Source organism: Papilio polytes, unplaced genomic scaffold (genome assembly GCF_000836215.1).
Source record: "Papilio polytes unplaced genomic scaffold, Ppol_1.0 DF822067.1, whole genome shotgun sequence".
Taxonomy (NCBI): domain Eukaryota; kingdom Metazoa; phylum Arthropoda; class Insecta; order Lepidoptera; family Papilionidae; genus Papilio; species Papilio polytes.
Window position 1 is genome coordinate 1,387,528 of NW_013527137.1, and position 11,988 is coordinate 1,399,515.

Below are 11,988 nucleotides of genomic sequence, written 5' to 3' on the forward strand. Positions count from 1 at the left end.
AATTTTTGTAGAAGTCAAAAGCTTAAAAGCTTTGGAAGCAAATGTCAAAGATTAAGCAAAGAATTTAACAAAGAGTATAGTTTGTTATAATCTGTAACATTTAAAAACCTTTCGAATTTTTCACTTTAATTTTTATAAGCTCCAAAGTGATTGGCTTAAATTTTTAATGACGTAGGTTAAATTTTAGAAACAATTTTAACAATATAATAGCAATGGACGGCAGCAAGCTTGGCGTATGCCTAAGCTAATTTTTATAAAGCGTAAACTTCGAAATACGAATACAAAATAATTTAGATTTTTGTATTAGGTTTTGTTAATTGTTTCATATTTATAACTGCGGGTATAAATTTGAAGAGGAACCATGTATAGGAAAAAGGGAGAGCACAGATTTTATGTTTTATATAGATTTTTTTTAGTCCAAATTAGGTTTAATTGCTCCGATTTCGTACTTACAAATAATATTTTTATAATACCAATTACCAATTTTCTAAACATTTCTCATTGCACAAACTAATTTAAAATTCTTAAAGAATTAATTCAAATACAACAATTATTCATTTTTAATCAATATTATTAGTTACATCTACAAGATTTAAAACTTCAGCCAAAAGCTGAAAGCAATATTGCGCGATATAACGATTTGTAATTGACTGTATTATAAACAAAGACATAAGAAATATATAGACCAGACATAGTGAGCATCTTTTTTTCACCGGTAACTTCTTTGAAAGGTACTATGTTAGTTGTCAAATTTAGTGCCTTTCATATACTTGTATTGACATGTTAAAAAAAAAAACAAAATTATAATAACCTCCATCTTTAGTTATGAAATAAACTAAATAGTGTCACAAAATAAAACAAACATTTAAATATGAATAACTGTCAACTATTGGTAATTCATTTAAATACAATTCTTAAATTGACGTGTGGATGAGGATCTAGTGAATTTCAACTATGCTGCCTCTATATATCTTTGTATCTCTTTGATTATAAAGGAGAAATCTATAAAATCATAGTTGATATAGGGTTGTATCTCATTATTTTGGATAATAATATCCAAAGTAACGAAGTGGTGGTAGCTAAAGCTACTCCTCCCCAGCCCAGTTCCAAGGACCAGCTGGTGGTGAACTCTCGCGCGGAGAGGAGAAGCAGCGCGGCGGAGCGCGGCCCGACCACACCGTCGGCGGTGTCGTCACCCTGACTACTGCGTGTTGATACACGTTGGATACGTTTGAAGTGGATTATCATGAGGGTAAACATCGCGAATAGACCTGCAAGTTTTTTTTTCATATAATAAGTAAACGGCCACTATAATCCGCAGAATTGGCGAGGCGACCGCTGCCCATAGACATGCGCAATTGCAGAACTGTTGCCTAATCTTAATCGACAGAGGAAACGCACATAAACAGGATATTTCCCCGCCGTCAAATCCACTTTTTCTTCCCATCATATCCTCTTGACAAAGGGGTGGAAGGAAAGAGGGACTAAAACGAGAATGGAATTGCTTCTTCTGTGTGGTTGTGGTATTGCACCGGGCGAGCTGACCCAGTCGTCGTGTAGTTTTTGTCCCTTTCCTAAACCTATTAATAATTAAAAAAAAATGCTTGTAGCGAGTCTAAAGTGTAGGACTTTTTATTAAATGAAATTTAAAAAAATACACTATGATTGCGTTTTATTGAGTTAGTAAATAAGAAGCTATGAAATATACACTAAGATACTGTTTAGGTAAGTGTGAAATAGCTAAAATGTATTAAAAAGAAATGTAAACATGTTAATTCAATTGATTATTTCCTTTTATGATAACTGACAATCGATACCAATGTATTGGCGAAATTGTTATTTGTAAAGTTATGGTGTAATTTATTATTATTAAGTGTAAGGTACTAGGACAACATACCAGCCAACAAGTACATGACTCCAGTAACGAGTACGGCACTGATCTGGTGCTTGCAGACACCGAAGGCGCCCACAAGCGCCGCGCTGCCCAACACGATGAGGCACACCAGTGCACATGATATTGAAAGGTTCTGCATTCCTAGTACACGTAATGTCACAATAACCAGCTTGAAAGGAAACCATTCATGATGACATCTTTTTTGACTAAACTATCGCACAACTGTTTTGTCACGCTTTCATTTTTGAGCTTATAAGTTGCGCACACTACTCAAGTAGTTATGCAACTAAACAGTTGAACTGCTAAACAATTGAAAATCGCACGTCAGTTGAGCGATAGTTTAGTCAAAGTTGTACCCGTTCTTACCATGATTATGTTATTTGAGCTCACCATATTTCGACACCGTTTCTTAGGAACATCATAAGTTTTTTTGTTAGTTTTTTTTTCTATCCTATTTTCCCCTCTTCTTGCTCGATGATGACATAGATTTGTGACAATCAAATCAAAACTAACACAATCGCTTGCAATTGTAATAAAAAAATAATGTAGAGGTATAATGAAAGGATAAATAAGCGTGTGTAGTATAGTGTGTAGTAATTAAAATATACTAACGATGTTGCCAGTCAGCTCTGGGCTCCTCGTCGTCGCTGTTAGCTAAGTAGTTAGTGCAGAGCGGCTCCTGCGGGAACCCCGCCCGCGACAAGATCCTCGCCTCCTCCTCTGACACACCACTTATTATGACTTTCAAATAATGTGCTCGGCTAGTTATGACGTCATAGATATTAGAGTAAGACTCAATAGCCTAATGGGAGTACGGACTACCGATCTTGCGGTCGTGTGTTCGAATACCATTGGACTATTCTGAACAAGCCTAGAGATTAGTTGAAATGGTTAAAGGAAGTATTACTAACTAGCTTAAATAAATTTCTTTAGCGATCATTTAAGAATATTACCTTCCAAAGACACACACATAGTCCAAATGCCGCCGTTCATCGGCACTAAAAAAGTTCCGACGCCTTTACGATTGTTTGCTTCCTCCACCTGAAAACAACTTGATCATAAATTGATATTAACAATACGTTTTGTTTTATTTTTATATTTACAAAGTTAAATTTTTTGCAACGGATTTACAATGGAATTGTAAAGTTACTAGCTTTCGCCTGTGATTTCGTTCGCGTGTAATTTAAAAAAGTGAGGAGCCTATATGTTCTTTCAAGCTATCCTCTACGTATATGCAGCTCGTTTCAAATGCAATATCTTCGATATCTCTAACAAACATCCATTCATCTAATTTTTCGCATTTACAATGTTAGTAAGAATGTTTGCATTTTTGGGCATTTGTTTTAATTTTTATTGGAGTTTCTAAGATTTTACATCAAGAAATAAAATAACTTATTTACTTTATAAAGTACAAGTACACTAAAGTGTTCTTGTAAAAATCGTGACATTTACTGCATACAATGGCCACTTAACTCTAGCTCTACGGTAGTTTCAAGTTGTTTGTTTTCTTTAAAACCACGGCAGTGTAATGTCAGCGAAAATTAAAATAATTAACTAGAAAGAAGTTTAACTTTTGACCGATTTTAATAATCAGTCCAGAATCACTCGAACATAAAAAATTTCCAATAATTGATGGAATATTTAAAATTGAAGTAATTTTGTATGTTAAGTTAATCGAGAACAAGAAAAATCTTTCCATAATAATAGATATAATAATTCAAAAGGCGGTTATTTTAGAAACCGTACGTATAGTGAGGAGGTTCCTGTCTCTGCTCTGACCACTGGTTGCTTGAGTCATCGGATTGCGCAGCCGGTGGTGCTCTATTTTGTTATTATCTTGTTTCTTGAACCAACGTTGGGAATTTTGTTTCTCGACAGTCATCTGCTTCCTACTTATCCTACTCCCGTAGGGTGGGCGCAACAGGTTTTTGTCCTCCACATAACTCTATCATGTTTCATCTCAGTCATCACACACCTTTTGATCATGTCACTATTTACGCAATCCATCCATCTCTTTCTTGGTCTACCTCTACCGTTGTACCTCCACACTCATAACTAACGTTCTCGTAACATGCGATTCACTCCTCCTCATAACATGTCCATACCATGGTAACCTTTTACCCATGTTTCTTGACAGTAAGGGGTTTAATGTTTTTAAACAATATTTTAACAGTTAAATCACATGGATAAAACATGACATGAATAATAAACCATTTAAAGAGTTCATAAAACTATTTGCAGTCCTGTTGAATGCAAATACTCAAGCCGTAGCGCTAGCACGATCTAGGCTAGGTCTTAGGTCTCTGGTCTTATTCAAATTTTATATGTATTTACCCCCTCCCCCGTTAGAATCCCTCTTCCTGGCGATGTCTAGCCAAGCATCAATAAAAAAGATAGCAAAAACGACCCCAAATTTCGTCGCGCGATTTTGAGCTAAACTATTTAACTACGTCGTAATCTTTGATTCCAAAAATCAAACAAAAAAAATGGGACCCACCTGCAAGCACTATCTTTCGGATAAAAGAAGAATTATCAAAATCGGTCCACATGAAAAAAACATACAGACGAATTGAGTACCTCCTTCTTTTGGGAAGTCAGTCAAGAAATTAACTAACTGAAATATTTATACCCAAATATCATGTTATATATAAATTTTATTTAAAGGTAGAGTTGAATAATCGTTATTGATTACTGTAATTTATTATTCAATCTCGATTATTGTTAGTGAGCAGGTCAAGGTTGAGATTGTCAGCTTTGCGTAGTAATTGTAACACTATATTATGTAACTTCTCATTACATGAACTACTCACATATTAGCTTAGTTATATACTTATTAATGTATATAGTAACGTAGTATGTAAAGTCTTCGTGGAAACTTAATTTCAATAAGATTGAATATACAATACTAGAGATTTGAGAAATATAGTACTTTCAAAATGTCGGCTGCCAAATCTCGTAAGAGACAATTCAAGGTAAGTACCCGCCGTTAAAAAATTATGGATTGACGCTGTTTTGTTTCTAAATAAGTGTGTGTAAAATAATTCGTTATTTATTACCAGTCAGCAACAAGACTCGTTCCTTCAAAGTTATTTGTACAATGTAGAGATTCTCAGAGGGAAGCCTTATTCGGGGCAACGCACAGATTACGTCGAAATTTGTGTACAGTCACACTTACAAGTGTTTATATTGGTACTTACATAAACAATAGTATTTACCAAGCAGTGAGGTACAAGAAAATGATTTTTAATCACATTTAAGTAGTTATTTTCATTTTAATGGTTGTAAATTAAGTAAATAGGAAACTACGTAGCACTAAGGCTACGCAAATGCTACAAAAATATTTTATACGTTGCGTTTTAACTTAGAGTACCAAGTAAGTAAATTATCCTGACCATTGAATCCAAATATCAATTGTACTTGGTACTGTTCAAAATAACAATTGTATAAACGTAGCTCGTTCCGTACCAAATTCAATTTAACTATGTGATTGCTATTCCAACTTTGTAGGGGCTTGCAAATTTAAGTTATTGACGGGTCGTAACGGAATACAGGACTGCACGCGGAATGCTTCCACTTGACGCCTATCATCTGTTTGGTCATGGTATTTCTCTGGGCGAGCCAGCCCATTCGTGAAAAGACGTTAAAGTGAGCTCTACCAATGTTACAATGTTACAATGTTACAATACCTTAGCGACTTTCTCATCGAGCAGCCAGTGTAGGACGGTGTTTGATGTGTTAGCGAGTGCGGCCAACGCAGCGCGCTCCCACGCCACGTGTTCCCAATGTTCTGTCATCATCGCCGCGCATAGCATCGCCGTCGAACAGCTATACAATAATAATATTAAAAACATAATTAATAATAAATAATACTGTAACCAGTAAGGTCCCAGAGGAACAGATAGTTGCTATATATTAACGACAACATCTTGTTTGATAACTGTTCAGTTGCAACTAAAAATCGAGTAATGTGTACACCTCCTATAAGCTTATAGGAATCAAAGCGCGACTAAACAGTTATGCGATAGTTTAGTCAAAGGTGTGTGCGCTCTAAGTACTTATAAAAACGCTGAATATTCTATTCTATAAAATGTAGAAGTATGTGTCATATGTTTACATACGGTCTCATAGTAAACTCTAAGTATACCCTTTCCCGTCCCTTTTGGTCTGATTTACGATGTATTCTAGTTTCGTTACTTGGGTCGTAAAAACAAGAGACCGGGTAACCTTTTTTCATGGAAATTGTTTCCCCGCCATTTGATGTCGTCTAAGGATATATCGATCGTCTTTGTTTTTAAAACATCTTGAATGTGAATACAGTTTTCTCCGCATAAAATGAATTAAACACAACTTCGGTTTTGAACTTTCCTCACATTTAAGTAACTATTTAGTGACTCATCATGACTTGAATATCGGAATTATAACAAAAAAGTAAATTTAGTTTCGCCGGCAAGTCAGTCAGAAAACAATGTCGCTTATTTCATTGTCTACAACTGTCTGTTACAATTTCTGCAAATTTTAATGTTAAAATTACTTTCAAAAGAATTAATTATGACTCGGAAAATTGCTCTGAATTAAATTAAATAAAAAAGTAAACGGATTAATCAATGCGATACGAAATTATAGAAGATTCATGATTTTTCTGATACAGCAGAATTTAACATTTTGCGAGTTTTAGTTAGTGAATAATTATCTGGGTTTATATGTTAATTCCATTGTTGTCTACAGTGAACGGCTCAATGCCATTTACAGAGTTACATAGGTGTTATTCGAATAGGCCTCGATTTTATGAAATTGTCAAGTCGTAGGAAATGTTAAATTAAAATTCCTTTTTTTCTATATATAAACCTTATCCCAGATCTTATAGGGGTACTGTTACATTTTTTTTTATAACAAAAAATGGCAAACGAGCAAGCGGCCACCTGAATCCGCCAAAATGGCGAAGCGACCGTTACCCATAGACATCCGCAAATGCAGATGCGTTGCCTACCCTTATCCGAAGGAGGAGAAGAGGCACATAAAGAGGATATTTCCCCTTCCTATGCATCTCCTCTACCGTCAAATGCACTTCCCCATCCCAACCTCGTCTTATAAGAAAAGAGTGGTAAAGAGAAAGGGACTTAAATTAGGCCTCCGGCACCACACTCATCAGACGAAATACGGAATTGCTTCCATTTCACGCCTGTCTTCTGTGTGGTCGTGGTATTACACCGGGCGTGCCGGCCCTGCACTGCTAACATGTTAAAGCGGGCATTACCACTGTCGAATTTTTAGAGTTAGGCATTAACAGAGTTAGGTGTTATTTGAATAGGCCTCGATTTTATGAAATTGTCAGTCGTAGGAAATGTTAAATTAAAAATTTTCCTTTTTATAGAATTAAATCTTACCCCGGATCTTATAGAGGTACTGTTACAAATTGGGTTGTTTTATTAAAATATTAATTTAGGCCGGAGACGCCGGTATTGTGTTTTACGAGGGTATCGGCATAGCGTTTAATTTTTTTATTACGGAGCTAAGGCAATATTGTAAGTAATTTATCCATGTTGCTGTGGAAGAAAAACGTAATTACTATTTTGACTAATCAACGATCTAAGTATTAGAGTGCAATAAAAATACACTTTAAGTATAATGCAAAAAGGAAAGTTTTCAAATGAATACTTTCGAACAGGAAATAACGTCGATAGGTAATTATACTTTTTATGTCGCACGTTGCTAGAACAAATATAAAACTCAACCGTTTTTCTTATTTCTATATCGAAACAACGAAAATCTTTGTTAGTGTAAATAATTCTATCGAGTTTAAAAATTAAACCATAGAACCTAGATAGCATTATTCTCAGTGTAAGAATGGTAGAAAATTATATCAAACTAGCTGTTTCTTGTGACTTCGCCCGCGTAAAGTTAAAAAATAATAAAAAACATAGTTGTTCACAGATAACGTAGCTTTTTAATTCTGAAGATATTTTAAAATCGGCCCAGTAGTTTTTGAGTTACTTCGATACATACGAAAATCTAAAAATACAAATCTTTCCTTCATTATATTAGTAAAGATTAAATCCTGTGTAAACATAAGTTTAATTATCAAAAGACCAACTTTATATTTTATGAGAAAGGCAAACAAAGCATAGAATAAATACGAAATAACGTTTAAACAAATATTGAAACTTACCGCCTACACATTTATGGCAGGTTAGGGTTTGGTTATTATTGTCATAGAATATTTTAGTAACTAGTTAAATAGCCTTTGTTGAAACTTATTCGGCAGTATGATTATTGCTAACACGACAATGGTCTGTATAAAAATGTGTTCACATTTCTGTCCATAGCAATGTTATGTCACGTAAAGATTTCAGTAGTCAAAAGTGGACGAAGAAAGAAATTATTATCTTATAATCTTATCTTACTAATATTATAAATGCGAAAGTTTAGATGAACGGATATATTTGTTAGAGTTTGGAGTCTAAACGGCTGAACGGATCTCGAGGAAATTTGGCATGGATGTAGAGGAATGTCTGGAAGAATACATAGGCTACATAATTTTTTTTAATTCCGCGCGTTCGGAGACACAGGCGAAAGCTAGTAATATTATAAATGCGAAAGTTTAGATAGATGGATAGATGTTTGTTAGAATTTGTAGCCTAATCTACTGAACCGATCTTGATGAAATTTGGCACAGATGTAGAGGATGATCTGGAAGAACACATAGGCTATTAACTTTTGCTTTTTTTTTTTAAATTTCACGCGGACGGAGTCGCGGGCTAAAGCTATGATAAAACAATGCTAATTTTTTTAAAGAAATTGTAATTTTGTATAATCGATTACACTCAAACTCAAATAATGTCAAGACTTAATTATTTATGTTATAAATCGTATTGCAGTAATAGCGTGCTATAAAAATGTATGAACAACGAAATACTAAAGTAGGTTAACAATAAAACAGTTTTATCTGAAATTGCTTTAAAATGCTGACGCATTTCTATCCTGGGTTGCGGCATTACAGCACTGTGTCAATATACTTTTACCTTTACTGCATTGTATTGCACTTAAATACAATTTTCATAAAAAGTTCAATTTATGTTATAAACTAACTATTTATTTCTGAAATTATTATGGACATATGCGTTCACTCCAAGTAGTTTAGTAAAACTGGTTTCCTTTCTAAAAAACTATGATGCATTTCAGTCATCAATGCCTCCTTGATCACGATGATTATAATGAACCTTCTCAATTATGTTCATACTAGCTTTCGCCCGCAACTCCGTCCGCGTGGAATTAAAAAAAAACAAAAGTGAGTAGCCTATGTATTCTCCAGACTATCCTCTACATCTATACCAAATTTCATCGGAATCCATTCATCCGTTTAGGCTACAAACTCTAACATCCATCCATCCATCTAAACTTTCGCATTTATAATATTAGTAAGATTTTTCTTTGTCGTACACGTGTTTTCAGAGCTTTTTAGTTATTTACTTCTATATTTACAAAGAGATAATACGAATATGTATATTGAAGCAAAATATTACCTAATGTATTTACTTATTTTTATTGAAAAATGGCCGTAATTTATTAGAAACGTGGGCCGACGTCGCGAATACAATGAGCCTTTGTGGTCGAGTCCCTTAGAATAAAGGGCATGTATAAATCAATGTTTGGCTTCGATTGTTTGTGTTGGCGGCTGTGTAATGTAACCCAATACGTTGAATTAATGTTCTCACTATAGTCATTTAGATATGATAGCTACAGCTTTACAAAAGACAAAGGAAATGTAACTTAATAGCTAAGTAGTTATGGATTAGATTTCCGTGTTAACATGTTCAGATGTTTATACAGTTGTAGGTTTAAACCGCGAACTTTTGATAAGAAGGTACACACAAGTAATATCACACTTACCTGGTAAGTAGTAACGTTGCCAGCAAGTAGAATACGGATGGGTGTACCCCACATTCGCACTCAGTCTGCGGCGTGGTGGTCTGGGCTTCCATGCCTGCGCCCAGCTTGTGGTAGGCGATGTACGCTCTCGCCGGACTGCCGTGGGAAGCAATTTTCGGGGCCTTGAAATGCTCACGACGGCAGTAAATCTACTCATCAGGGCGCCTGCACCCAACTCCTCACCTAGAAAGAATCTTAAACTTTTAACCGTACTTCTGCAATTAGAGTCTTAGCTGTTGGATAAATGCATAGTGTGTAATATTGTAGTATAGATTTAAGAACAAATAATTTTTGTCAAACGAAAAAGCAACTAAATATAAAACAACAATAATTATAATTCATGTAATCATCGTAATAAATGTTTTAAGTAAATATTATAGTTAATAATTCAAATTCTGTATGTTTTTGGTACAAAGTTTAAATAACACAATTATGACTAACACAATGTAGACTTCTTTCTTTTAAAGGATTTTCGTAATCGTTTTTAAAAGAAGGAATACTCCCAATGAATTTGGCCATAGTCCAAAGTCAACTTAACATATTTTTATGCCTTTTTCTTACAATGTTTTACAACAATAGCCCTTAAAAATAGACAAATATTGTTAGAACTGTTATCAATATAAATAAAGATTACACAATGTGTTTTGATCACGGTAATGTAATTCCTTTATACCTGCGTAAATACTAAAAAAGCTTACCTTCCTTGGAAATCCTCTCCGTAGCACTCCTTAATAACGTAGGTATTATGTCACATTTTTGACTAAAGATGCAATAATCGTTTGTTGTATTATATAGTATATATGACGAGTTATTTACAATCACGATAAATACAACGAAGGATGGAAGCGGGTTACCCGCAACACCGTTCGACACAGACTGAGTTGGAAAATCGTGGAAATGAAGCAATATCTAGTGTTGTGATGGTATCAACAATTGAAGGAGATGTCGATATTGCAGGATCTTAAATGCTATAATGTTTTATTTATTTCCTTTGAGCTAAACATGAAGAGATTAAATTACTAAGAATTTGATGTAAGTTTAACTGTTGACTTAAAAAAAATCATTTCGCACCATTTAAATTTAACTACATGGATGTAATTTTTAGATTATATATTTTGCCAGCCCTACAAATTCTTCCTTATAGTAAACTTATTAAAAATACACTTTGTTGCTTTCTTTTATAACCTCATATTCCTCTCTGTAACAAATATATCTGGACAATTTTATCGATAAAATTGAAAGGATAACGTTACATCACTACATAAATATTGGGCGGGCAATCGCTATCGCCGGGGCGGGCGGGGGAAAAGTCGATACCTATCGCGTGTCATTATACGATGCACCCTGCATCGTGTTTAACGCGTTTATGTAATTATTATTTGTCACATGCTTATGGCGTGTAATGTAAAATCTACACGCATTATCGGTTAAATCAATAACTGATTTGAATTACTAATAAAAGCTTACAATAATTTTTTTGACAAAATACCGGAGAAAGAGACTTTAGAACTGAAAATTAATCCAAAGCTTTAAGTTTGCTTTTTTGTTTATTCTGAAACATTTACACTATTAATGCTTGAATACCATCTGTGGTAAACTTTATGATTGATTATTAATATCGAGTTAAATGATTACTGTTGTCTGTAGAATAAACACTTGGTTACCTATTGCTCATTGGTAAAATTAAGTTCTAAATGTTAAAAGCTTAATTTTCTGTCTGTACATGGTATAATCATGAGTTTCTTTATGTCTGATTCCTGAAAATTGCTAATAGATTTATTAGATACAAAGAAATAAGTAGTTATGTTCAGTTTGTTTTTGCCTATTTAAAAAAAAAACAATCGTTATTTTCACTTTAACAAGAACAAATTATTGGATAATTTTATTTTACGGGGAATATCAATAAAAATCATTAATCTGTTTTGCTAGTTAAAACTCACGGTTAAGTAAACAAGTCTGTTCTTATTTTTTTATAATGAACAAAAGGCATTAACAATCGTAACTTTATGAGTACCTTGAATTTACGTGTGGGTAGGAAACGGAACACAACTTGGCTAAACTTTCCGAAACCATGATTCTATTATACTGTAGGTAAAAATGTAAACCTAACTCAACAGGATAGTACTAGGATATTCAAAAAGTAAATAACGAATAAAGTTTTATTTTAA

General features: G+C 34.0%; 1 protein-coding gene across 4 annotated transcripts; it reads right to left on the reverse strand.

The window, feature by feature from the left end:
- Positions 1–855: 855 nt before the first annotated feature.
- LOC106107490 lies at positions 856–11,971 on the reverse strand. Of its 4 annotated transcripts, XM_013288363.1 has the most exons (9): positions 11,835–11,971; positions 11,485–11,577; positions 10,519–10,816; positions 9,782–10,003; positions 5,581–5,719; positions 2,848–2,935; positions 2,507–2,614; positions 1,898–2,035; positions 856–1,271 (listed from the first exon to the last, which is right to left on the reverse strand). In XM_013288363.1, the coding sequence occupies exons 4-9, from the start codon at positions 9,871–9,873 to the stop codon at positions 1,003–1,005; spliced, it is 834 nt and encodes a 277-aa protein (XP_013143817.1). In that variant the 5' UTR covers positions 9,874–10,003; positions 10,519–10,816; positions 11,485–11,577; positions 11,835–11,971; the 3' UTR covers positions 856–1,002. The 4 variants fall into 4 exon arrangements, with proteins under 4 accessions (XP_013143817.1, XP_013143818.1, XP_013143819.1 ...); XM_013288364.1 differs by lacking the exon at positions 11,485–11,577; XM_013288365.1 differs by lacking the exons at positions 11,485–11,577; positions 11,835–11,971 and adding an exon at positions 11,761–11,779 and having other exon boundaries at positions 10,519–10,696.
- Between the last annotated feature and the right edge of the window lie 17 nt (positions 11,972–11,988).